General features: G+C 39.7%; 1 protein-coding gene across 2 annotated transcripts in view; it reads left to right on the top strand.

Annotated features, from left to right (window-relative positions):
- The window catches only part of insc (INSC spindle orientation adaptor protein), a 60,138-nt gene extending 37,359 nt beyond the window's left edge, over nucleotides 1-22,779 (top strand). For both annotated transcript variants that reach the window (XM_028585663.1, XM_028585664.1), the window contains exons 7-13: nucleotides 7,197-7,322; nucleotides 15,305-15,476; nucleotides 16,214-16,392; nucleotides 17,054-17,120; nucleotides 18,783-18,938; nucleotides 20,561-20,637; nucleotides 21,692-22,779. In XM_028585663.1, the coding sequence (XP_028441464.1) occupies nucleotides 7,197-7,322; nucleotides 15,305-15,476; nucleotides 16,214-16,392; nucleotides 17,054-17,120; nucleotides 18,783-18,938; nucleotides 20,561-20,637; nucleotides 21,692-21,820 (906 nt within the window). In that variant the 3' untranslated portion in view covers nucleotides 21,821-22,779. The remainder of the gene's footprint in view (nucleotides 1-7,196; nucleotides 7,323-15,304; nucleotides 15,477-16,213; nucleotides 16,393-17,053; nucleotides 17,121-18,782; nucleotides 18,939-20,560; nucleotides 20,638-21,691) is intronic.
- Nucleotides 22,780-23,627: the final 848 nt, after the last annotated feature.

Raw genomic sequence — 23,627 nt, 5'->3', positions numbered from 1 at the left:
GCAGTGATGACAACAACATTTCCTTTTGCTCATTTTGCTTGTCATTTGTTGCTAACTTCCACATCAGTCAGGGCAGTTGTCAGGTCATGAAGTCATCCCCTGGGTGAAGTAGAAGGATTCAAATGCAATCAACACTGTCATACTTTGAGGATTCAAACATGAACTAAATTCGTTTTCTTTTTATCAAATGAAATATTTGGGTATTTATAAAGCTGCATTAATTGATACTTTGGTTGTGTAGCTGTTAAGACAACATTGGCATACTGTATATTTACCATGTAAAGTTATGACAACTTGTTAGGAAGCAGTTGCCTTTTTACACATCCAGCATCACCAGCATTAATTTGGAGTGGTGTTTCTGGCCACCTGATGAATGTAAATCCAATATCCATTCTCTTTGAACTCTGTTTTGGTCTCCACCAACTCCCGAGGGAAACATCTGCCTCTTACCTGCTAAATGCACCACTACGTTCACCAGCCAGTCGCTAACTTTGTCTGTCTGCGGACTGCAGAACATGTGGAGCACAGTGGGTCATGCTCTTAAAACACATGCCTGCTGCTGTAAACAGCACTAATGAGAGCTGTGGGACTGAATCAAAACTGTAAAGTTGCAGACCAAAACAATGAGCTGAAAGACACTTAAAAAACTTCTTAGCATTGAGGGGAAAGAGTCCAGTGGTTATTCTCTGTGGGTTTGTCACAGCGAGACCTTTCATATACAAGTAAAAATTTGATCAATTGTAAATATAATATATTGATTATAGCAGCTTTAAATGAACTATGTAATACATTCGATTGAAAACGATTATTTGGAACTTTCTGTGGTAGCTAAATAAATTGTTAAATGTTAATGTAAATGTTTAAGTAAAGTTTAATGTATGTATGACTAATGAAAAGAGCAGCACAAAGATCTAAATTAAGAAAACTAGTTTTGTATGTTTTCTCTTGAAGTGAACAAAATAGGGCGTGAGATCTACTGTCTCTCACCTCTTTCCTAATTATAAGAACTCAAAAACATTAGCATTGTTTTATACTCAGTGCCCCGTAATGTATGTGTGGTTTATACTATTACAGGATCCTTAAAGCACTTTTCTGTAATTTACAGCTCATTAGACTCTGACTAATCACATTATCGTGACTGATTTGTCACGACTGAATGAACTGAACCCACCTGGTATACCAAGCAGGTTAAAACAAACTATACAAATGATTGTCAAACACCATCTACGCCAGCTTTTATTTGATGACCCTCTCATAATGATAAAACAAACTAAATAAATGTATCACATATTCATCTTAAAAAGCATTGCGATATTTATTCCTTAATCCACCAAAATATTTTCTTTCCTTAAGTATCAATCATTATTTATCGAACACAGTTATAGTTTCAGTTAATTTAGATTCACATTTTTCCCTTACCTGCATGTCTTGGAGGAAACAGAAGCACCTACAAACACAGCGAGAACACACAAACTCCACACAGAAAAGAGCAGGGCTGAGATCACTAAAAAGAAAAATGTTATATGAGCTGACAGTGTTTAATACTGAGCCATGTGCCACCTTATAAATCAAACAGCAGCTGGAATATTAGAGAGCGACTGTGTCATGATGTACAGGGGAGTTTGCTGTCTCAGTGTTTACCTGTTGTCATGATGGATACGGATCTAAATGTGTCCATGTTGGCAGACTCCCCTTGTGTGTGTCCTTGCTCTTCTAACGCTGAGAGCTTTAGACTGCAGGCTGTAAGAGCATGACATGGCAATAACTCAGGCCTGGTGAGAAGCAGTGTCTCGTCAAACTACGCGGGTAGAGAAGGCAGGGACATTGGCACATACAGCGCAACAGAGGAAGTTGTTCAAGTGCTGTCTCAGGCTATGTTTAGACAGAAACGATCTGAAGAGAAAATGCAAAAGTGGCGTTGCGTTATCACTTTTTATTCCGCGTTTAGATGAGCGTTTTGGGAGGGAAATCTGCGCTCATATGGTGACGCAAAAGTGTGTGAAATTCGATGTAGTATGCACACCAGGCGGCTAGGTGGTAGTGTGAAGCACTGCCACACAACACCACCAAGTCCGCGAGCCTGCGTAGAACCTTCCTTCTACTTCTCTCCCTAGTAGAGCGAAACCAAAACATGAAAGCTGACAATTTTGTCTGAACAGACGAGGAGGTGGCACAACAGGGCGTGGACTGCCAGTCAAAATATATAGACATGGACCGAATCTCTTCAGCAGTATCCTGTACCTGGAGACGCTATCTGTAAAAGTCAGATAATCAAAGCTGAAAGCCATCCGGACTAGAGCTAAAGATCTTTGCCCGAACCCGACGGGACCCGTGCGCTCAGTAAATGAGCGGTCAGGTGATGCGCTTCGATTAGCGCGAAAATGGATGCTGAGGAGGTGAAACGGAGGCTTGCCTGAGCCTCTGGCGATACATTGTGGTTGCACCGGCAAAGAAAGCAAAGTCTGAGGTGTGGAAAACTTTTGACCATGTGCATAATGAGAAATGACTCATTCTTGACAAAAGGCAAAAGAGCTGTGTGCGTGCGCACATTTGAATAATGCCGGGCTGTAAGCGGGTTCGGGCTTTTAAAAAGCTGTCAATCAAAATGTACTTGTCGGGCTCGGACCTTGTCGAGCCGAACTTTTAAGGCCCGATTACAGCTCTAATGCAAACCAAGTATAGACAGGCTGTGGACACCCAACGGCGGAGTGGCCATGGGCGATTAATCACTCTATATTTTGATTTATGTAACAAAATATGGGGTGGGTTGCCAGCCACCACAACAATAGAGGCTGCAGACTTTTGTGTTTTTACCCTTTAGACGGGAACACGACGGTGGAGCGTTTTTTAAGATTTCCACTCTGGAGGGTGGTTTCACTTTAAAATAATTTAGCAGAGGCAGAGATATATAGGGGGGAATACCACGCATCTCCCCGGGTAAAATTGCACCCTGCTAACAACCTTTTTGTTTGCAAATCAAGAAGTAAACTGTCAGCAACCGCAAGAAGCTGCAGGCATTGTGTGAGCAAACACAACAGACCAGAGCACAGAGTTCATTTAAGAAAACTGAGATGGAAAGAAATTACACGCTGTGACGGCCTTCACATGCAAACAAACGGATAGAGAGGCACAAGTAGTCAAGTTTCACATGATGATGTTAGTGGAGCAAGTACCAAAGTGCATGAGTGTGAGGATAAATGTGTTATGTTGGCTTCATTGAAGGAATGAGGATGAAGTCAGTGGAAACAATAGAACTGCAAGTTGTTTGATGGGGAAAGGAAAGAAACGACAGACAAGCCCACTGATCTGTGAAAAGGAAAAGCAGGAGAAAGTCTGTAAAGATAAAACAAACCGAAAGCTTCTACTACAAACTGATGATTGTTTAAATAAAACTGTCTGGAGGTTATCTTTTTTTTAGTGAATAAAGAAAGATAGCTAAATGCTATAAGATTGGTGAAAGTGAAACCTTCCACACAGTCTCATTTATTACTGCCTGATTTCATGTATCAAGCATATGTAATAGTATTACTCAAATTCCAAATATAAACATACATAGGTGCTGATTCATGTTTCTGCCGGTGGGTGCTTAAAACAGTTGAATGTCCCACCCTCTATATAAGCCTTCTGCAATAACCACAGCCTACATGACTTGTTATTATACAGATTTATAAAAAGTAGTCAAACGCACACATTTCAGCACCATAGGAAATTAACAGTGAAGACCGACACACTGGAAATCAAAAGTTTAACTAAGGATACTATACACTGTGAAACACACGGAAATTAGGAATAATCAATGCTACCGAAATAATTTAGTAAAAAGGTTCAGATGAAGATAAATCATATAGGCCGAGTGCACAATCAAGCACAATCCGACCCTGCCATGTGAGACACCGCTGCTATAGTACACCCATAAAGAACACATAACAGTATAGGCTACAAGCCTATTAACTAACAAATTACCCATAAACACATAGGCCCACACAGCGACTAAATATATCAAATTGGATTGGATTTGTTTTTCATTCACCATTGAAGTTACTTTTTTGCGAGGATAGTGTTACTCCTTGAAGCCGTGATCTTGATGAATGCCGCACAGATGCAGTGCGGAGTTTGCTATCAAATCAATGTAAATGGGGCCTTGATTTGGCTAATGTAAACATAGATGCTATTAGAGCTAGATTATCGAATCAGACGACCACAAAAATTAAGCTGTACTTGGGTACAGCAGTGGATGGCATGGCAAAAAGAAAATCAATAAAACATCACAGTCAAAAATTAAAAATGAAAAAAAAGAAGAAGAAAGAAAACTAAGCAGGAGTTTTGCACTTCTGCCCCCCTTTGATTCACCTGTCACATTCAGGTTGGTAGGTCAGTATTTTCACCATTAAAGCAGGCTTTAGTGAAAGTGCATTGTTTCAAATACAGTCCTAAGTCCTTAGAATGGACAAATGCAGATACAAATACAAAGGTATCATTGTTGTAACTTGTTGGAAATCTTTTTTTAAAACTTTCAATACAAATTTTTACTTTTTAAAATATGTATATGTATGTAAATATCACAAAATATGACTTTAAAACCAAAGAACTAAAGCTCAAAAGTCCATTAAAATATTCAGATTTTCTTTACAGACTCACTCTGAACCTTATTTCCGAACACTATGAGCAATATTTGCGTCACAGAATAACAACAGGATCAACAACCTCCAGAACAGCTTGAATCAGCCTGCTAGTCTCTGGAGTTTCAAAAGGTTTACTGAAAACTGTCGGTCGGTTTTCGCAGTTCTTTCAGGTATGGTGGAACAATATTGCGTAGGCGGCGAACAGGGGAGAGCGGTCAGGCTGGAGGGCAGGATGATTAGTCACTCCAAGCCCCGGCAGCATGGCCTTAGCAGCATATGAGACATGCCAGCCCAGTATAATGGCCTTATTAGGATAATGGTGGTTGTTACAGGCCTTGTCTTCCTCCAGGTAATTCTATCTATCTGCACGCTGAATACAATTCAATACCTGCAAGTGTTTTTTGTCAGAGGGGTGCTTTGGTGTAGACAGAGCCAGTACGGGAGCTATTTTTGTTTGTTTATACCACACATAATCCAACAGAAAATGCTCAACTATTATGGCTGGCAAATCATCTTTTTTCAGCTCAGTGTTTTCCATTCATGAAATATGTATATTTTGGCTGTTTTTATCTGAGATGATCAATTGTGTGAGCCACTTGATAGGTTCTACGGTTGGCAGGCATGCTGAGTAAAGGCGGCCAAATCCATTGATCATTCCAGGTCCTCTGTACTCTTTAAAACCAGCATGTTGCTATTGGCTTGGATCTGCTGGGACCTGTTGGCTCTCACAGCACAGTCTAGCAAGAGCAATTTGATCCATCATTTTGCACAATCATATATGCTTCAAGACAAGAGTTGATTATGACGTATGGTGTATAATGTGGCGGTATGAAGCCTAATGTCAGGCCTGTGAAAGTCTCAGAAGAGCTGTACTCTCACTGGAAGCTGTTTCCCATCCTAACCACCCTTTTGTCCCACATTAACTAACAAAAATGAACAGAAAACCAATTGCAACAAACACAGTCTTCACTTGTCTTCACGAGAACGCAACTTAAGGCACCTCATCATGTGGTGTTGCTGGGCATTCTTAAAAATGGGCACTTCATTATGTGAAATACCTAATATGCAACAGTGTTTATGTTATCTAGAAATCACGTTTAAATATTAAGAATTTGTTTTCCCAATTCATTGCACTGTCAAACGTCATCACTGCCTGCATTATGTTCACAGGCAATATTATGTACCACATACATGTAGCACTTTAAAAGCACTATGGCAAAGATTAGGGAAAGATACTGGTTAATAAATATGTTGGGTCTCTGGTCACTGTGGACTTTTTCTGTATTAAACGAACACCACGATCTTTCCCTGACCTTAACCAAGTGCCTAAACATAACCATAAAAGGTGTAATAATGCTGTAGTCACTACACACAGATATTACAGTACAAGTTCAGATATTTGGCGAAACAGATTACATTTGTTGTCAGTGAACATTTAACGGATACGTTCAGTACCAACCATGTTGGGAATTGCCAGATACGTAAAATAACATTTCCTCTTTATGTTACTAGAAAAGTTAATCAGGCGGGCACCATGTTTCTTTTGACAGATATTTGATGTTGCAGATTAGTTGTATATGCATGTAATTTATAGGAGACATGGTTGCAATATCATATATACAGTACCTGGAGCAGGTTTTAAGGATATACAGTGCGACCTGTTTCTGGGCATGTAAACTGTGGCTTTGGCCAGCAATGAGCCAGGCGGGTTGAGTTAGCAGCCATATACTAAAGTCACACCAACAATACTGACGGAAGAAATCTCAAACTCCAATAACAAAATGAAACCAATAAAACCCCCACCCCCCTCTACTCTATTCAGAATGGTACAGTTCAAGTCCCCTCTACTATAAAATCCATTGGAAGCTCTCACTTCCTGTTTGGACCCATGACCTGCAGGTAATATGGATGGGTGCTCATTAACAAACATTTGGTTAATTGAATATAATATAGTATAATATATATATATATATAATTGAATGTATTAATACATTGAGTCATTATTTAATTAATGTGAATAGTGACAGTATGCATACTGAAACGACCAAAAATTACTTGTGTTAACAATAGGTTAGCATGCTATTACCATATATATGCTTACTATGCTAACATAACTCAGCCACAGAGGCCTGAGCTACACAACTTAGCAACACAGGACTAAAGGTCTACTGTGCCAAGAGGATGGAATAAATAAATAATAGAAACTAGAATGTGTCTGGCCAGCACTAAGGCTTGTGAGAACAGTGAAAATGAGTGGCGGGTTAAACCAAATACATAACGTGTAAAGTAGTTTGTCATTATTGTTCCATATTCACATGCAGTATTTCTCCATTTGATACACTTACTTTAATTAGAATGCATAGTATTTAGGAGCTTTACCTTATTTCTAAGACACCTGACACACACACACACACACACACACACACACACACACACACACACACACACACAAATGATGCCTGAAAGCGGTTTTACTGTTGGGTGGACTGAACCTATCACAATTTAGCATCAGTGCAGATTTATGATGCACTTTTCTAATGCACAAACATCTAATTACTTTTCCTTCCTTCACAGGAAGGCGCTGTGGTAGCCCTGTTTAAGATCTGCAGGCAGGACCGCTTCAGGGAGCTCTACGCTCATGCTCTGAGAACAGTGGCCTCCATCTGCTGTGTGGAAGAAGGCATCAACCAACTGGACAAGGTCATTATGTCTCTCGCTGTCACGCACAAATCACAACACAAATTACAAAATGTTGAAATAGAAGAGACAAACATGAATTAACTTGATATCATACCAGAGGAGAACGAGCTAAGGAAGGTCAAGATCTTGATAATATCTGACTGGACAACTTAATTGAATTCATTTAAAACAGAGACATTTTAGCATGTCTGAAAATATACATTAGCATGAATCCAATATGTTATTAGCAAAGATAAATTGGCCCATTTGTGAAAAAACAAAGAAACATCTGATTTACAACACTGGTGATAGGCTTACTATACAGTTGGTCAGGTATCTACTATGGTAGCCATTCACAAATACAGTTCAACTTAGGGATTTACTGTGCCTTCCAAATTTAAAGTTCCAATATGTAATATATTTACTGTAATAAATCCAAAAATGACCCCAATGCTTGATCAGATATTAAGGAAACATGCTAAGTGGAAATACTATCTTTTCTGACAACAATGCTAATGCCAGTATTTTCTACTTTTGAAATTTCCGTTCCGTGACGGAATTTCTGTCTGTGTTTTGGGCTGTGTGTTGTTATCAACTACCCAGTTTGCCAGGCCGGGTTGCCAGATATACTTGTAAAAACGAAACCCAACGTGCAACAGCTGTAATGTTAGTACAGCCATGAAAGCAGCAAACAAACAAATGGGATTAACGAAGATAGATTCTACCCGACCTAAAAAAAAAAAAAAAAAAAACGTCTTGTTTCTAACAGTTGCGTGACCAGAGACGTAACAAACCTCGGGTAAAAATTGGAGGTGTATTTGAAAGATGAAGACAGCTTAAAGCCCAAAAGGACGCAGAGTTGGCTTAAATCCTCCTGAACAAGTAAGCATTAGCTTCAGGCTAATTTATCACTGGTACAAGGGACAGGCATTTTCTGTCATTTTAACATTTGTGTACTAAAATTGAATTATATAGCTAGAGTACCCGAGTTGGTTACTCGCAAAAAAACAATTGAGACATAGCCAGTAACGTGATCTCGACTGGTCCTGGCTAACGCCGCCATGCTAACCCTGCTAACTGCTAACGTTACCGGAGGACCAGGCAAGCGGGCCATGGCTGTTTACAACACGTAGCCTGTTCAGCGGCCGGAGCTGACAGTGGTTCCTACCGTAATTCTGAGCCTAGGAAGTGTGTCTGTCCGTTGGGTGGAGAGGACAGAGAGGTTGTTGTGTTTTTAGCAGTTCCAACCGTAATTCTATGCTGAAAAAGTGTGTCTGTCAGTTGAGTACAGAGCTCCGCGTGAGCACAGGCTTTTATGACAGTCAGTATAGCCAGCATATAACGTTAGCTACTCCGCTGTGCTGTGAAGTAATGTCTGGCTATGTGAGACAAGTGTCTAGCAACATTGTTGTGGATGCTGCTGTCTCAGACTGGCAACCTCCGTGAACTTTGAGTGTGGGGAGGGGTGGGCGGGGGAGACGACTTTCTCCAGTATTTTGAATTTGTACTGCACTAACTATTTCAAACACTAGCTGTCAGTATTACATATTGCACCTTCAACATTAAAACATGAAGTATAAATAATATGTGAATATCCATTTTCTACATCATATCATAATTATTTAGTATGGGGTCCATGCTCTGTCTCTCTTTCAGCTTAGGGGTCCCTGGCCTAAAGAAATGGAATACAATTCATCATAGATGAGGGGATAATAATTCACAGAAGAGGAACTAATCTGTTTTTCATGGCCAGATGTACAACATTAATTAATATGAAGAGGAAAATGGCACATCAGCACTTATACAGATTTTCTTGCCAAGGAAAAATTGGTATGTTGATGCTGTAAGACAACAAGAGAGAAAAAAGAAAGAGAGAGAATGAGATGACATTAATCTCAACTAAGTACAGTACTTCCAGTAAAATACATTGGCTCCTTCCAGTCCAGACAGATTATGTTTACACTGATCAGCTGAAGTTGTGACTCAGACAGGAGGCTGTTCCTCTACCATAGACTGTTATTATTAATATTTACAGTCAATGTCCTCTCAGCAGCAGCAATAGCAGCAGCAGCACAGTCTATATTCTGTCTACTGTTGTACACATGCAGCCATGCTCTCACTTCCTGTTATGACTGGGAGGCTAGTTTATTTTCACAGGTGAACATGTGCCAACAATGGCAGCAGCAGCAGCGGGAGGCTGGGCTGCACAGAAACAAAGTGTGTGATTGGGGAATCAAAAGATCAATGAAATGAAGGGTTTCCTTACCGTGAAATGAAATAATCTTTAATATGTTGTCTATATATATATATATATATATATATATATATATATATATATATATATATATATATATATATATATATATATATATATATATAGCAGTTCCAGCGTTCCATGAACGTGATTATATTTTCATGAATGAGTTCACCAGTTTCAGTTACCTCAGGGCAGGGGAACCATCATTAAACTCTCGCTGTATAATTTTAGGATTGGAGACAGTGAGAAAATAGGCATCATACTGTGTACTGTGCTTTTTTTTTTGATGACAGGATTATACAGCACACACACACAAAAAGATGAATCATGATTTGCAGTGTGTCACCGTGGTGCGCAGAGGTGAGATCATTAGATGGGACCTTCTGACTGCTGAGTTGACAGGTCAAATATTTAGACCTGGGTGACTTCTCACTGTGTGTGTGTGTGTGTGTGTGTGTGTGTGTGTGTGTGTGTGTGTGTGTGTGTGTGTGTGTGTGGAGCCAGGGAGAGAGAAAGCTAATGATACAAGCTTCTTTGTTTGTCCTTGTTTGTTCTCTATTGAGAATTCAAACAAAAAATAAACAACAGACGCACCTGTGTCGAGCAAGCGAATATAACCTGATTCCGGCTAATAATGATGCCACAACGGTGTCTGTGTTCACATATAGAGCAGCTGGGACACCATGAATCACCCGAGTGTGAAAACTCTTTAACAGGAACCAAAGTCCGCCCCAGATTAGCAGCCTCGTCCCGGGAGAGAGGCTGTCAGGCATATCTACGCTACCAACCGCTCACCGGCGATCGCTCAGGCTTGAGAAACACAACTGTCGCTGTTGAAGGGTGATTGAGAAAGAGGGGCCGGCATGCATCTGCGCTGCTCATTGGTCGATTTAGTATATACTAACTAATACTAAGTTTTATCCCCAAATGGAACATTTTGAAATCGTGACATCTTGAATGGGAAGAGTGTTGATGAGGAGCTGCTCCAGATGAACAAAGAAACAGAACCTCCACATGAGGTATGGAGGTCTGCAACATTGTATCAGACTGAAAGTTCAAACTTTGCACTACAATCATGTTTTCATGGGAAAAGCTACATCAGGCTTAATAACTTTAGGCTGCAGTTCTGAAATGTGAAATGAAATTATAGGACATTCTTTCTTTTCTATTTTTTGTGATTAACATTTTATTTATTTATTTTTACAACACACAAAAAATATAATTTCAAACACAACCCCTCCATCCCTCCCCCCCGTCATCACCACCCACCCAGACAAAAATCAAGAAAAGACGACACAGTAACTACAATATTCAAGACCATACAAGAAAAAAAATAAAATAGACAAACTTCAAACCAAATAAACATATGTATAAATGACATGATTGCATAGTAAAACCTAAAATGAAATTATAGGACATGATTTCATTAAAGTTCAACACACGCTGGCCATTTTGTGGTGTTTTGTTGTGTTGCAACATTTGATGTAGCACACACCAGGCATGCGTGTCATACTGAAGGAGGAAGTAGTCAAGATACGCTAGCCTGGATGTAGCGATTCGAGAGATGAATGTGACAAAATCCCTTTCGTGGAGCATCTTGGCATGTTGATGCTACGCTTTCATGACACGTTGACGTGCGTCAGTCTGCGATGGTGTTACCCTTTATCATTTCAGCAGGGCCTCTCACTCTTCGGATCCAATCCCTCCAGGGTGCCATACAGTACAGACCAAAAGTTTGGACACACCTTCTCATTCAATGCGTTTCCTTTATTTTCATGACTATTTACATTGTAGATTCTCACTGAAGGCATCAAAACTATGAATGAACACATATGGAATTATGTACTTAACAAAAAAGTGTGAAATAACTGAAAACATGTCTTATATTTTAGATTCTTCAAAGTAGCCACCCTTTGCTTTTTTTAATAGCACTGCAAACCCTTGGTGTTCTCTCAATGAGCTTCATGAGGTAGTCACCTGAAATGGTTTTCACTTCACAGGTGTGCTTTGTCAGGGTTAATTAGTGGAATTATTTCCCTTATTAATAAAAAAGTGATGAGATACATCCGGTGTACGGTAAATGAGGAGTTTGGGAATATCCTATTTTAGGGAGGAGGAGGGGGTGTGGGTAGGGATGCGGCGGACGGAGTGTGTGGGGGGACGATAGATGAACGGGGGTGTGGAGAGTGGATTGTTCCACGTCAGTGGGTTCGCAATGGCACAGTGCTGCTGACGTCCACGGAGACAAAAATAGGGAATTGTCCTGTGAAGCTCAGTGCGCTGATGCTCGTCAGCAGATAAGACTGACAGGTGTGGCGGGCTGGGAGCTGACGCTTTGTCTCACTCTGGGTGCTCGACTCTAAACTTTAGTTTTTAGGATTGTTGGCTGGTGGTGGCTGAGCATCCACAACATTAATTTGCGCTTTCCCTGAATAAAGGCAATAATGACTGTGATTGAAAAAGGAATACAGCAATACACTGTAATACAGTAAACAAAATGTTTCTGATGTATCAGGTAATGGGTTATTCACCAGACACCAACACAGTTTAGGTGTTCACCTCCGCCATGGAAACCACAATGTTTATCACAATGTATGTAAATTGATAGTAGGGAGGATTTCCAGAGTGTGTGCTGATTTTTCACACTTAACACATGAGCGCGACCTGGTAAGAATGGCTGTAGAAAGTTGTAGTAAAGTTTGTATGGACTGTGCAATACTGCCCCCAAGTGGATGAAGATCTGCTCTACATCTCCGTTATATACTGAAGCGTCCAATACCAAATCTCACACACACACACGCACACACACACACACACACACACACAGATGAGATAATGTAAATAGGAGCTCATGCCCCTGAGTAAACATCTTGTTCCTGCTCTTCTATAACTCTGAGCTCCTCCTCAAACCCGATGAGGCACACACCCCGGGTCGATGCCAGCCAGATATACAAGACTTTCTTGGCCATTTAATCAGAGTAGTGTGTTTTTATTTAGTGATTGTGATTACAGGCTGAGCTGCAATACAAGTTTTAGCCAAGCTGACACCATGAACACGTCTGGAGGGCCAGCGATGCTGCAGATGTTATGTCATCCCTGCAGTGTTGAGATGAAATGTTCAGTGAGAGTTTAGTTCAGCAATCAGACAGATCCCACCAAAAGTGATCTTTACCTCTACTACTAGCTATTTTAATGAATCGCCTTGAAGTGATTTGGCATGTTTTACCTCATTTTTGTTTGACATTTAAAAAACGACATAACTACAAAAAATGTCAAGGATAACACAATAAAGTCCAAAACCTGTTTCCATTCTAGTCCTGGATGTAAAAGGAATGTAGATGAAGGAGGCCAGGTAACTATAGGTAACATCACGCTGTACCAACTAGGGTATCCGTGGATCCTTAAAAAGTCTTAAAAGGAAAAAGCAGAAAGTGTGCAGAAACCCTGACCAACAAACCGACACAGTTTTTTTACATACCAAATTTTGCATAGGCCATAATATGACCTTGTAAAAATGTGTTGGTTACTGATTAGTTTAATGTGCAAAGGGGACTTTTTACACAGAACCTAAAGGAACACACCCATGTTGGTATTTAACCAAACAAATGTCGGCAACGTTGGCTCAGGTGGGATGGGCACATAGACTGTTAGTGTTTACAGTCTGTCGGTGGGCACCATTATAATGGAGTTCCCCCATTATAAAGTTCTTACTCCATTATAAAGTATTAAACACATTTCGAGATTGATTTCCAACCTTCCATGCAGCCAGTGGTTTCTTTTCAATTTTCTACAATATGTAAATCAATTAACAGCGACATCAGATTTGTTTAAATTCATTAATGCATTGTAGTGAACATGAATTAGCATTTTCTGTCAAGGTAATGCAGTTAGTAGCAGCCAGGGAGGTGGAAGCCCCTCCCTGTTGGCTGTGTTGTGTGCGCCACACTGATGAAGGCCAGATGGTGGAAAATGTTTGACTTCAATGTCACATTTGACTCCGCTTAAACCAGATCAAAGTGTTACAGCTATCATGCCCCTTTTGTCAATTCCATGTTCAGGTCAGGATGTCATGTTAAAGTGCCCATATTATGAAAAAATCACTTTTTCTGTGATTTGGGGTGTTATTTTGTGTCTCTGGTGCTTCCACACGCATATAAACTTTGAAAAGAAAAAACCCATCCATGCTGTTTTGAGTGAGATACGGATTTCTGAATGTCTTCTGCCTTCAGTCTCCGGGTGAGCTGTTCAAAATCTGCACGGCTTTCTACGTCACTAGCCGAAACTAGCTAGCATGCTAGTGCTAGCATGATAGCTTGTTCTCAATGATGAAAACACTGCTACAACACACACAAATTCACCCTAATCTACAAAATAAATTGTATAGAACTACTTACATGTCCCTGTTCTGCAGGTATTCCAAGCAAAGTTTGGAAGTGCGCCCTCGTTTAGAAGAAGTCTCCCGGCTAATCCTGCCTTGTACAGGCCGAAGTTGGAGAAACAGCTAGCATGTGCGATTAACAATAAAGATGTTAGGGAAGTTGAGAAGTCTCACTCTGTAGCTAAAACAGAGACCTTACACGGGGGGGAAAAGAGGAGCTGCAGCAATGGGCAGGACAAGAAAAATATGGTGTTTTTCGAAAATTAAACCATGTAAACCTATTCTGGTACAATCTCAAATTACAATTATGAACGTGAAAATTAGCATAATATGGCCACTTTAAAGGTGCTCTAAGCGATGTCACGCATTTTTTAGGCTACAACATTTTTTGTCACATACAGCAAACATCTCCTCACTATCCCCGAGCTGCCTGTCCCCTGAACACACTGTAAAAAAGCGCGGTCTCTGTAGACTGCTCAGGCTCCACAAACAGCTAGTAGGATGTGGGGGTTGAGGGGTTAGTGCGCGGAAGGGAGGGGGAGGGGACGGGATGAGGAGGAGGGAGGGGCGAGCTAGCCTCCGTTTTGTTTGACAATACTTCGAAAGTCAACAAGAAGTGACATCACCCAACATCGCTTAGAGCACCTTTACGTGCCAACGGCTAACTTATAATATAGGGAGTATATTTCACATAAAGATGATATTGCCGTTGTTGCTGAAGATTTTAAATGTGGGCACTAGGGCTGCACGATGCTAGGAAAATATGCGATATGCGTAAAGTTGTTAAAGTCGCAATAACGATACTACTTGCGATCAATAAACAGATATTAAAGTGTACTCAGTTCTGCGTTTCTGCTGCTTTCAGCATTCTGCTAAAATACAAGACATTGCTTTTTGAATTTAAAATAAATGAAAGGAAATCAATTCCAACATTATTTTAATAAAAAAACTTGGATATTGAATTAACTTTAAAAGGCCCCACTAAAGAAGAATGAACAGTTTTCTACTGATATTTTCTTTCAACTGACACAAACATTTTCGGAGCGTCTTTCTCGATAAGTCACAGCCTTCCACGATGTGTTTATTGCGCCAGTTAATACATCGCGATGACGATTAAAAAACAATATATTGTGCAGCCCTAGTAGGGACCTGTGCATGTCCCAATAAATGTCTCCCCTAAATGTACACCAGCACAATGTAAAACAGGTTCCTTACAGAGTAATTACTGGAACGTACTGACAATCATTGACTGACAGTGTGATAGTATCCCAGGTGGTTTCCGGTAACAACATTTTCTCATCCATCTAAAACAGATGAATAAATGATTACACGGTACCTAATGTGTACTGTATGTTGTCTGACGTGTAGGTGGATGGGATCCTGTGTCTGGCTGACATCTTGACTGATGAGAGCAGCGTGGAAGCAGCCAGGGCCGAGGCAGCGGCGGTCGTGGCTCAGATCACCTCACCTCACCACACGTCCACACAGCACCTCGCCAGCTTCCTGGAGAGCATGCACGACATCGTCACGGCGCTCATCAGTGAGTGGGCCTGACACTGATAACGTAGTCTCGCATTGCCAGACCTTCCTCCACAGCGCTGCGGAGGAAGAGGGTCTGACTAGTCCACACAGCATTCTGGGATGTGCTCTGGTTTATTGGCATACATGGATTTAAACAGTGCTGCTTTTAAAAAAAAAAAATTAGGCTTTGCAATTGTTTTAGGAGGAAGGAAATGGAATTGATACGTTTGTTAGACCTCACAGGTCCACACAATACAAAAACACCTTTATCCAACCTTAAGATTACTTTTAGGGTGTTTTTTATTCATTTGTTTATTATTATAGAGGTTCAGAGCGGATATTTCATGTGTTTTTGCAATCGATGTTGTATAATACAAAAAGTGAAGTAAATGCAGTATAGTAATACATCATAAAATAAAAATACAGATTATAGGATTGTACTTTGTTACCCCCCTTTTCTAAATTACATACAAAAGCTTGTTTGCTGTCGGTGCTCCCAAACACCAGAACAGCCTCCCTGATTAAATATGCCTCATTACAGCACCTTATTCAATTCCTTTACATCTCAATCTACAAAAACGGTTCAAACATAACTTAAAACCTTTAAAAAAAAGTATAACAAGTGATCCGGTTGCCAAAGGACAACAAACTGGAGCTAATACTGTGGTAGACCACCAGAGTAATTCATGGTTTACCTTCCTTGCATTACATGTGCTGCTGTGTTATGTCATAAACACTGGTGTCTTGTTCTCTCAGAGTTGTGCGAGAGCGCCTCCTGTGGTGAAGTATTCCTCCTGGCGTCTGCAGCCTTGGCCAATATCACCTTCTTCGACAGCATGGCCTGTGAGATTCTCCTGCAGCTTAACGCCATCCACATCCTGTTGCACGCCTGCAGAGACCGCCAGAGAGTCGACACACCCTACTCCAAAGACCAGGTACACGTCTGCCATTAGCTGTTATTTCTCTTAAAGTAGATCAAAGTAAAAAAAGAAAAATAGTATATAATAATATAGTCCATAATATGATTTATGGAGAAAAATAAAATCACAATCACGATTACTTTGGTCAATATTGAAATCACAGTTATTTAACACGATTCCTCGTTGACTTTTGGAAAGATGTTGCAGTTATTGAACTTAAAAAAACAGTGAAAAAGTTGGTAACACTTTACTTGAAGGTATCTACATAAGAGTGGCATGACACTGTCATGAACTCATAACACTGTCATGACACAAGAACCCTAACCCTAACTTGCCATGACAAAAACCGAATGACACTTAATGACAGAGGCGTTACGTCATAAACGTTTATGACTTGCTTATAATGTTTATGACACGTTCATGACAGTGTCATGTGTTCATGACAGTGTCATGTCACTCTTATGTAGATAGCTTCAAGTAAAGTGTAACCAAAAGTTAAACAAATCAACAGTGAAAACATCTAGAACTCTGAAATTTCCCTTAATACTTTCCCCAATTCTTTTTTTTGCAGACAAAAAGGAGTTTACTCGCAAAGCGTGTACGTGCAAAATAATCGCATTTCTCGATTACTCTGTTTTTGTGATCATTTCGTTATTCTTTATTGTTTTAATCTCAGGTGGTGACAATCTTGGCAAACCTGTCGGTCTTAGAGCAGTGTGCTTCCGAAGTCCTGCAAGACCAAGGTAATCTATTTTAAACAATACTGATTATAACATGTATTGAACTACTCACTAATATCCATACGTTGATGTACAGGCAAGATAAAGCAGTGCAATTCGTCTTTAATCCTCAAGATGTCAGCATCAGATAATATTTGTGAAGTGGCCTGGAAGATTTTAAATAAAACATCAACCGCTGAGCATATGCTAATATTTGCAACTGCACAACTGAAATGCATTTTAATGTTGTTGTTTTTTTAATTCCTTCATCATTCCATTTTATTTTTTATGCTCTTACAAGCGAGTCCATTCTATATAACATATTCCATTGCCTCCATGCTTTTATCCATGTATTGTAAAAATACATGGATAGATACAGTACACATTTTGAGTACGGGCCTGGGTCATTGTGTCAGAGCCTCTGATTGTGCCATGTATCAAATATTCATGTTGTGGTATGGTGAGATTAAAGGGAAAGCTTAGACAACATCAGGTCAATTATAGGTCACAGGTCAGGGGACGAGAATATTGGGCCAGTCTCTATTAACCAAACCTCTTCATGTATTATTGTCTCTCTACACATTCAAGGAATCTAGGCAGCTGTATTATAAGGGAATGTTTTGTCTCAGGCCTGTCTGCTTTTGGAAGTCGGTGGGCCAGCCACACTTTAGCATACTTCCAGAGAGAGAGAGAGAGAGAGAGAGAGAGAGAGAGAGAGAGAGAGAGATAGGCTCAAATAGGCTTTAACTTCTGTGTTTAGGCGACGGCCACATCTTTTTTCCCTTAAAGGTTCAGCTAAACGTAACGCCTCCAGCATGAGTTTAAATACACTTTGTGGAAGACAGGAACTTCAGAGAGTTGAGACGGCACTGCACAATAACACATCGTGGTTAAACTGTACTGCCTGCCTAATTGTCTCCTCAATTGAGTGTTCATTAAATGCTTCTTTGTAAGTCCTAAGTCTCCCAAACCTTTTTCACCTACATGAAATGAGTTTTTCCTTAACATTCTTCACCCATTTAGTTCTTGTTTCAATGAATATAGGTCCCTTAGTCATTTCCAAATAAATTTTATGGCTTGCTTTTGCGAGTCTTTAAAAAATTGGATCATAGAATAAGTAGGCACCTATTCATTCTTCAGAGCAGTAGTGGTAGTGTGCACATCCCCCACCGGTGAGGTGCAGGGCAAAAGGGGCTGGATATAACTTAAAAGAATGAGGTGCCTGCTGCAACATTTTCACTTTATCAATGTGCACGGTGTATTTTAAGGTCAGTTTGGTATAGTCTTTGTCCTTTGTAAAGACTTTTGTGTAACCACCTGATGACTGACTGACTGACTGTGCTGTTTTTATCTCATCTCTTTTTTTGGGGGGATTTGGCTTTCTATAAGGGCACTCTTGGTCAAAAGTTTTGTCTGACGGTCATGTGTGTAATGTCTGGCTCATTTCTAATTCACCTGAGCACTTTGTTGTGTCTGTCTTGTTTAACTTTATGTAAGTTTCAAACCGCTTTGTTGGGTTTAGTTCTTATGTTTCTCATTGCTTGTCTGTTTCCTGTCTTCATTTGTTTTTATTGTGTCTTACTGTAGCTTCGGTTCCATGTTTCTTTTCATGACTGTGCTGTTTGTTGTATGGCTGTTCCTTTCCATCCTCCCTGACACCTTTGATTCTTTGGATATGTCATGTAGGAATAGAGCGACTGCTGCTGCTGCTGGGAGAAAAGCCATCCTCCGGCAGTCCATCGGAGGGCGCTGCCTGCGAGCGTGTTCAGCAGAAAGCTGCAGTCACTCTGGCCCGTCTGAGCAGAGAACCTGACGTGGCTCAAACAGCCATCCAGCTGAAAGGTACCTTTTAGTTGTATTATAACACTTTATTTTTTCAATTAAAAAGTACTTTTGACAAATGCGACAAGTTGAAAGAAACAACGTGAAAACAAGTGCTGAAAAACAAATAGTAAAAAGAAACCGTGTACACAGCGACACAGAATAATTATTTATTAATGAGAATGAGCGTAGCCAACCCAAAGCATGCTGTAAATTAAATTGAGTGGCTGCTGCTCCTCAAGTGAAAAACTTTAGTTTTTTTCACAATTTATCGCTATGTATTTAAGCAACCTATATCTAAGAATAATTGTATATATGCGGTTCTTAGTACAGCTGACTTTGATTGACTAAACTACATTCCATCATGATTTGGGCTCAATAAAGACGTAAGCCAGTTGTGAGACAGGATATCATGACTTAGAAGGTTATTCATATATATATATATATATATATATATATATATATATATATATATATATATATATATATATATATATATATATATATATATACACACACATGGATCTAGTAAGTAAAATTACAATACTGCTGGACCTTGATGTACTCCATTTGTAATTAAAAACAACAAAACAATGAACTATACACGATTCCCTGATTATGCATCCTGTTCAAACTTGAATATTTAATTCCTTTAAGAAGGAAAAAAACGTTTTACAAGATCATTTCACAGGCCAGAGGTCCTTGTCCTAACATTAGACAGAAAAAAAATCCACTTTGAATGTACTAAATGTACTGTACGTCCATTCCCCAGTAGACCTCTTTGTCTCAAGGGAGGCAGCTCTCTATGAATGCTTCATGAAACGCCATAATCATATTATTGGAAACATGGTAACAAACAGTATCTTATATTCCATTACAGATCCAGAGATTGAAAGCATTTTTTTTTAACTAGAGGCAATACCATTTTGTGGTTTTCTGAGATGTGTATAGAACATTAAAGGTCTCATATTGTAAAAAGTGAGATTTCCATGTGTTCTTTGACTATAATGCAGGCTGAGGTGCTATCTAAAAACTGTGAAAGTATCAAAACACTCAATCCACATACAAATGCACACAGCCAGTATTCAGAAACTGTGCATTTAAACGAGCAGGACTTCCATACGGTTGTGATGTCACAACTATACTATATATAGGTAGAAAGCGTAGCTAGAGTGCCGTTGCAGTAATTTCCCGCCTGCAATGACGGTGCAAGGCTCTGAGAGTGCAGATGCGGAAGACCCAAAAAGCGCTGACCAATACGGGCAGTCTGGGAGGGGCAGTTAAAGAGACAGGCGCTAAAACTGAGCGTTTCAGACAGACAGTGAATATTCAGACAGACAGTATGAGAAAAATAATTGGTTTTTTGAACATTAAAGTATATTAACATGTTCAAGTAGAAATACAAGTATGAACCTGAAAATAAGCATTATGTGGGACCTTTAAGTACAAGCAAAAACGTAAATGTAACGGAAACGTCCCTGTTATTTTGGGAATGTTCTCAGCATTACAAAAAGTACTTTTTTTTTTTTTTATGAATGTCTCCTGTACACAACTGCTCTCTCCACACCCCCTGTTTATAGTTGATCTCAATGTCAAAGAATGGGACAAGCTTGTAAGTGATTTTTTTCCTCTGCTGTCTTTAGCTGTTCCTCGTCTTATTGAACTGTGTCGCTCCCCTACTGAGAGAAATAACAGCGACTCAGTGCTGGTCGCTTGCCTGGTAGGTATATTTGTTTGTGTGTGTGTGTGTGTGTGTGTGTGCATGCGTGTGTGTGTGTGCGCGTGCAGACCCGCACAGATAGTAAATGACTCCATGCCCCGAAAACATATATGTAATTCAAACTGCCTATTTCAGCCTTGCCTCTAAAATACTATACATTTCCAGCTGCTATACTTGCTGTACAGTACATCATTTGTTTAAACTATGGGCATTATACTACAGGCCTGCATGTGTAACATCAGTGCACCAAATGACTGTCCAATTTAATAACATCCACAGGGCAATATCTGAAAATTTAAAATATATCACAACCTCAGTATCTTTAAGCCATGTTGGGATAGCTGACCGGTTCACATCATCTCAAACCTTGTATGTTTAAATATGTACATATCATGAATATTATCCCTGCTCGCGCTTTATCACTCTCTCATTCTGGTTATGATTATTAAAGACAGATCTTAGGGCCGATGAGGGGATTTGATGCCCATTATGGTCAGGAGCCTAATTGGGCTGCCTCGCTGCGCTGAGAAAAGCCCTCCTCTTCACTGTGCCCACACTTGTCAGTGTCTATTCTAATTAATGATTAATGATTCTATTTTATCTTTTTAGCCAAGGGGTCAAGTAGAGCATTTGTAGGTGTTGAATTTTTACCTTCAAAAGATGCTGAGCTTCCACAGATCATTTTGTAATCTTTAATGTAAATGTTGGAGGCCCTCCGGGCTGAATAGGCTTCAGATGTCACACATATTACTATATTACATGTGCTCTTGAAATCACGGTATGTTATTGAAACAGGTCTGGCCGGACTGCATTTAATACAGTATCACTACAGTTTGTTATTCACTGTAAACCTGCAGACACAGTTTTTTTTAAAACATATTTTACCACAATATGTAAGCTGCATATGTATTTACATGACGTCAATGTATGTGTTTGCATACAGCAGTACAGCATGACCTTAATATGTGAGGATATTATGTCTGTTTTTGTTGTTGTGTTTGTGCACATGCATACTGATATGTGTGTGTGTGTGTGTGTGTGTGTATATCTCCAGGCTGCCTTGAGGAGGCTGGCAGCAGGGTGTCCAGACAGCATCGAGGCAGCCGACCACCAGCAGCTGATCAAACCGCGGCTAGTCGACTCTTTCCTGCTGTGTTCCAACATGGAGGAGAGCTTTGTATGACGGCCTGCACAGCGAACACTGCTAGTGGAGAGCTGGACTCATGTACAAGATCATGTACATGTACCGTTGCGTGACACAGAGAGGACTAATGAGCAGCTTCACTCCAGAACATTGCATCTATTTCCCGACTGGAGCTTTGGTTTGTCACTTTGTGTGTCTTGAGAAGATTTGTCATACTGGAACATCAAGAATTTGGGCAAATGGAGTGAGACTGCAGCTGCATGGTGTCAATTTGGATGGATGCAGAAGACATCTGTATGTAAATGTACATAAATGGGTTGCCTAGTGCAACTCAGTGACCACATTAAATGCAATGAATGTGTACAATTTAAAAAAAAAAGAAGAAAAAAAAAAGAAGTAATTTGTTTATTTTATTCCACTGGGGATTTCATATCAGTAATTTTATCAGTACTTATTTTCTAAGATAGGGTGCTCCATTTTGAAAATGAAAGAACCGGTTCTGGAATAAAACACTTTTTACTTTATGTCGCCACTGTGCATTTTATTTGTGCAATGTCTGAAGATATTGTATCCAAATCATGTTGGCAATCTGAGAACAGAGAAATATCCATTGAGCGCATAATTAATGTAAAATATCTCCGACACAAATGATGATCTGAAGCATTTAGCATTTGTAGTACCAAGATGATTGTCTGGTGAAATTCTTTTATTGTTTGTCTGTTAATTCTTTTGTGCCTTTTTTATGTTTTCAATTATCAGCCACTTTATTTTGACCATTTACAACTAAATTATTACAGTTAGATTAACTATTACATCTTTTCAGTTTGTTCTTTGAGTACCTTAATTGACAGGGCACTATTAGGATTTAAGACTTGACTGAGACATGTGGCAACATGATCTATTTTTCCTGGTGTACAATATATTGTTTATTAAAGCTCATTGTATGGCATGTTGAGTTATTCTCTTGAATTTATTTGCCATTAATATCAAATATTATATTTGCCACTGGAAAATGTATCTATAAAAATGGTCTTGAATTTGAATACAGAAATACCTTTTATTTAAAGAGAATTACCCTTATTGTATGCCATGCATGGAATAAAGGCAATCATCTGTCTAATGTTCAGTGTGTGTGTCATTCTGGTGAATTACTGTCATATCACTAACGCTCTGTCACAAAGCAACCCCGTTCTTCTTTTCCTAATCCCAACCGTTTCTTCTTTTCCTAAACCATAGCCTCGCGATAACATGCCACGTGGCTTTAGAAAGTGCCACGTGGCGTGTCTGTTTACGCTGTGACGTTGCAGACTGCCGTCCGCTGTATAGAGCGTAGACATACACGCGGATAGCTCAAAATGCGTACAGATAACACGCCACTTGGCTTTAGGAAAGTGGCGTGTATGTTTACACGAAGTCATGATGTCATGTTGATGCTTCAGTTGTACATAAAGTAAAGCCAGTACAACTGTAATCACACAGAGATAAATAATGTATCAGCTGACAACACAACACATCTAAGTATAATTTAAAGGGTATCAACCGTTTTTGTGTGTAAGTGACTGACGGGAACAACAATCTTTTAAATTGGTTCAGTATTAATTGTGAACACTGTAACCGACAGCTACAGACTGGGCTGCAATGTGACCATACGGGGTAAATGTTTAGCGTCAGTTTGGACCACTAAAAGTGCTGTTTTTGCCACTAAAAGGCTCCGATTATTATTCTAAGTGTATGAAAACATTATGGAAAGGATCCCTACAGAGATAGGCCTTTTTAAAACCTCTTTGAGACCTTTCTGTTTAACCAGAAACAGCATTAAGGTCGCTAGCGCTAAACCCACCAGACT

The sequence above is a fragment of the Perca flavescens genome, chromosome 8, assembly GCF_004354835.1.
Source record: "Perca flavescens isolate YP-PL-M2 chromosome 8, PFLA_1.0, whole genome shotgun sequence".
Classification (NCBI taxonomy): Eukaryota; Metazoa; Chordata; class Actinopteri; order Perciformes; family Percidae; genus Perca; species Perca flavescens.
Note: the sequence above shows the minus strand (reverse complement) of the source record. Positions and strands in the feature narration are given on the sequence as shown.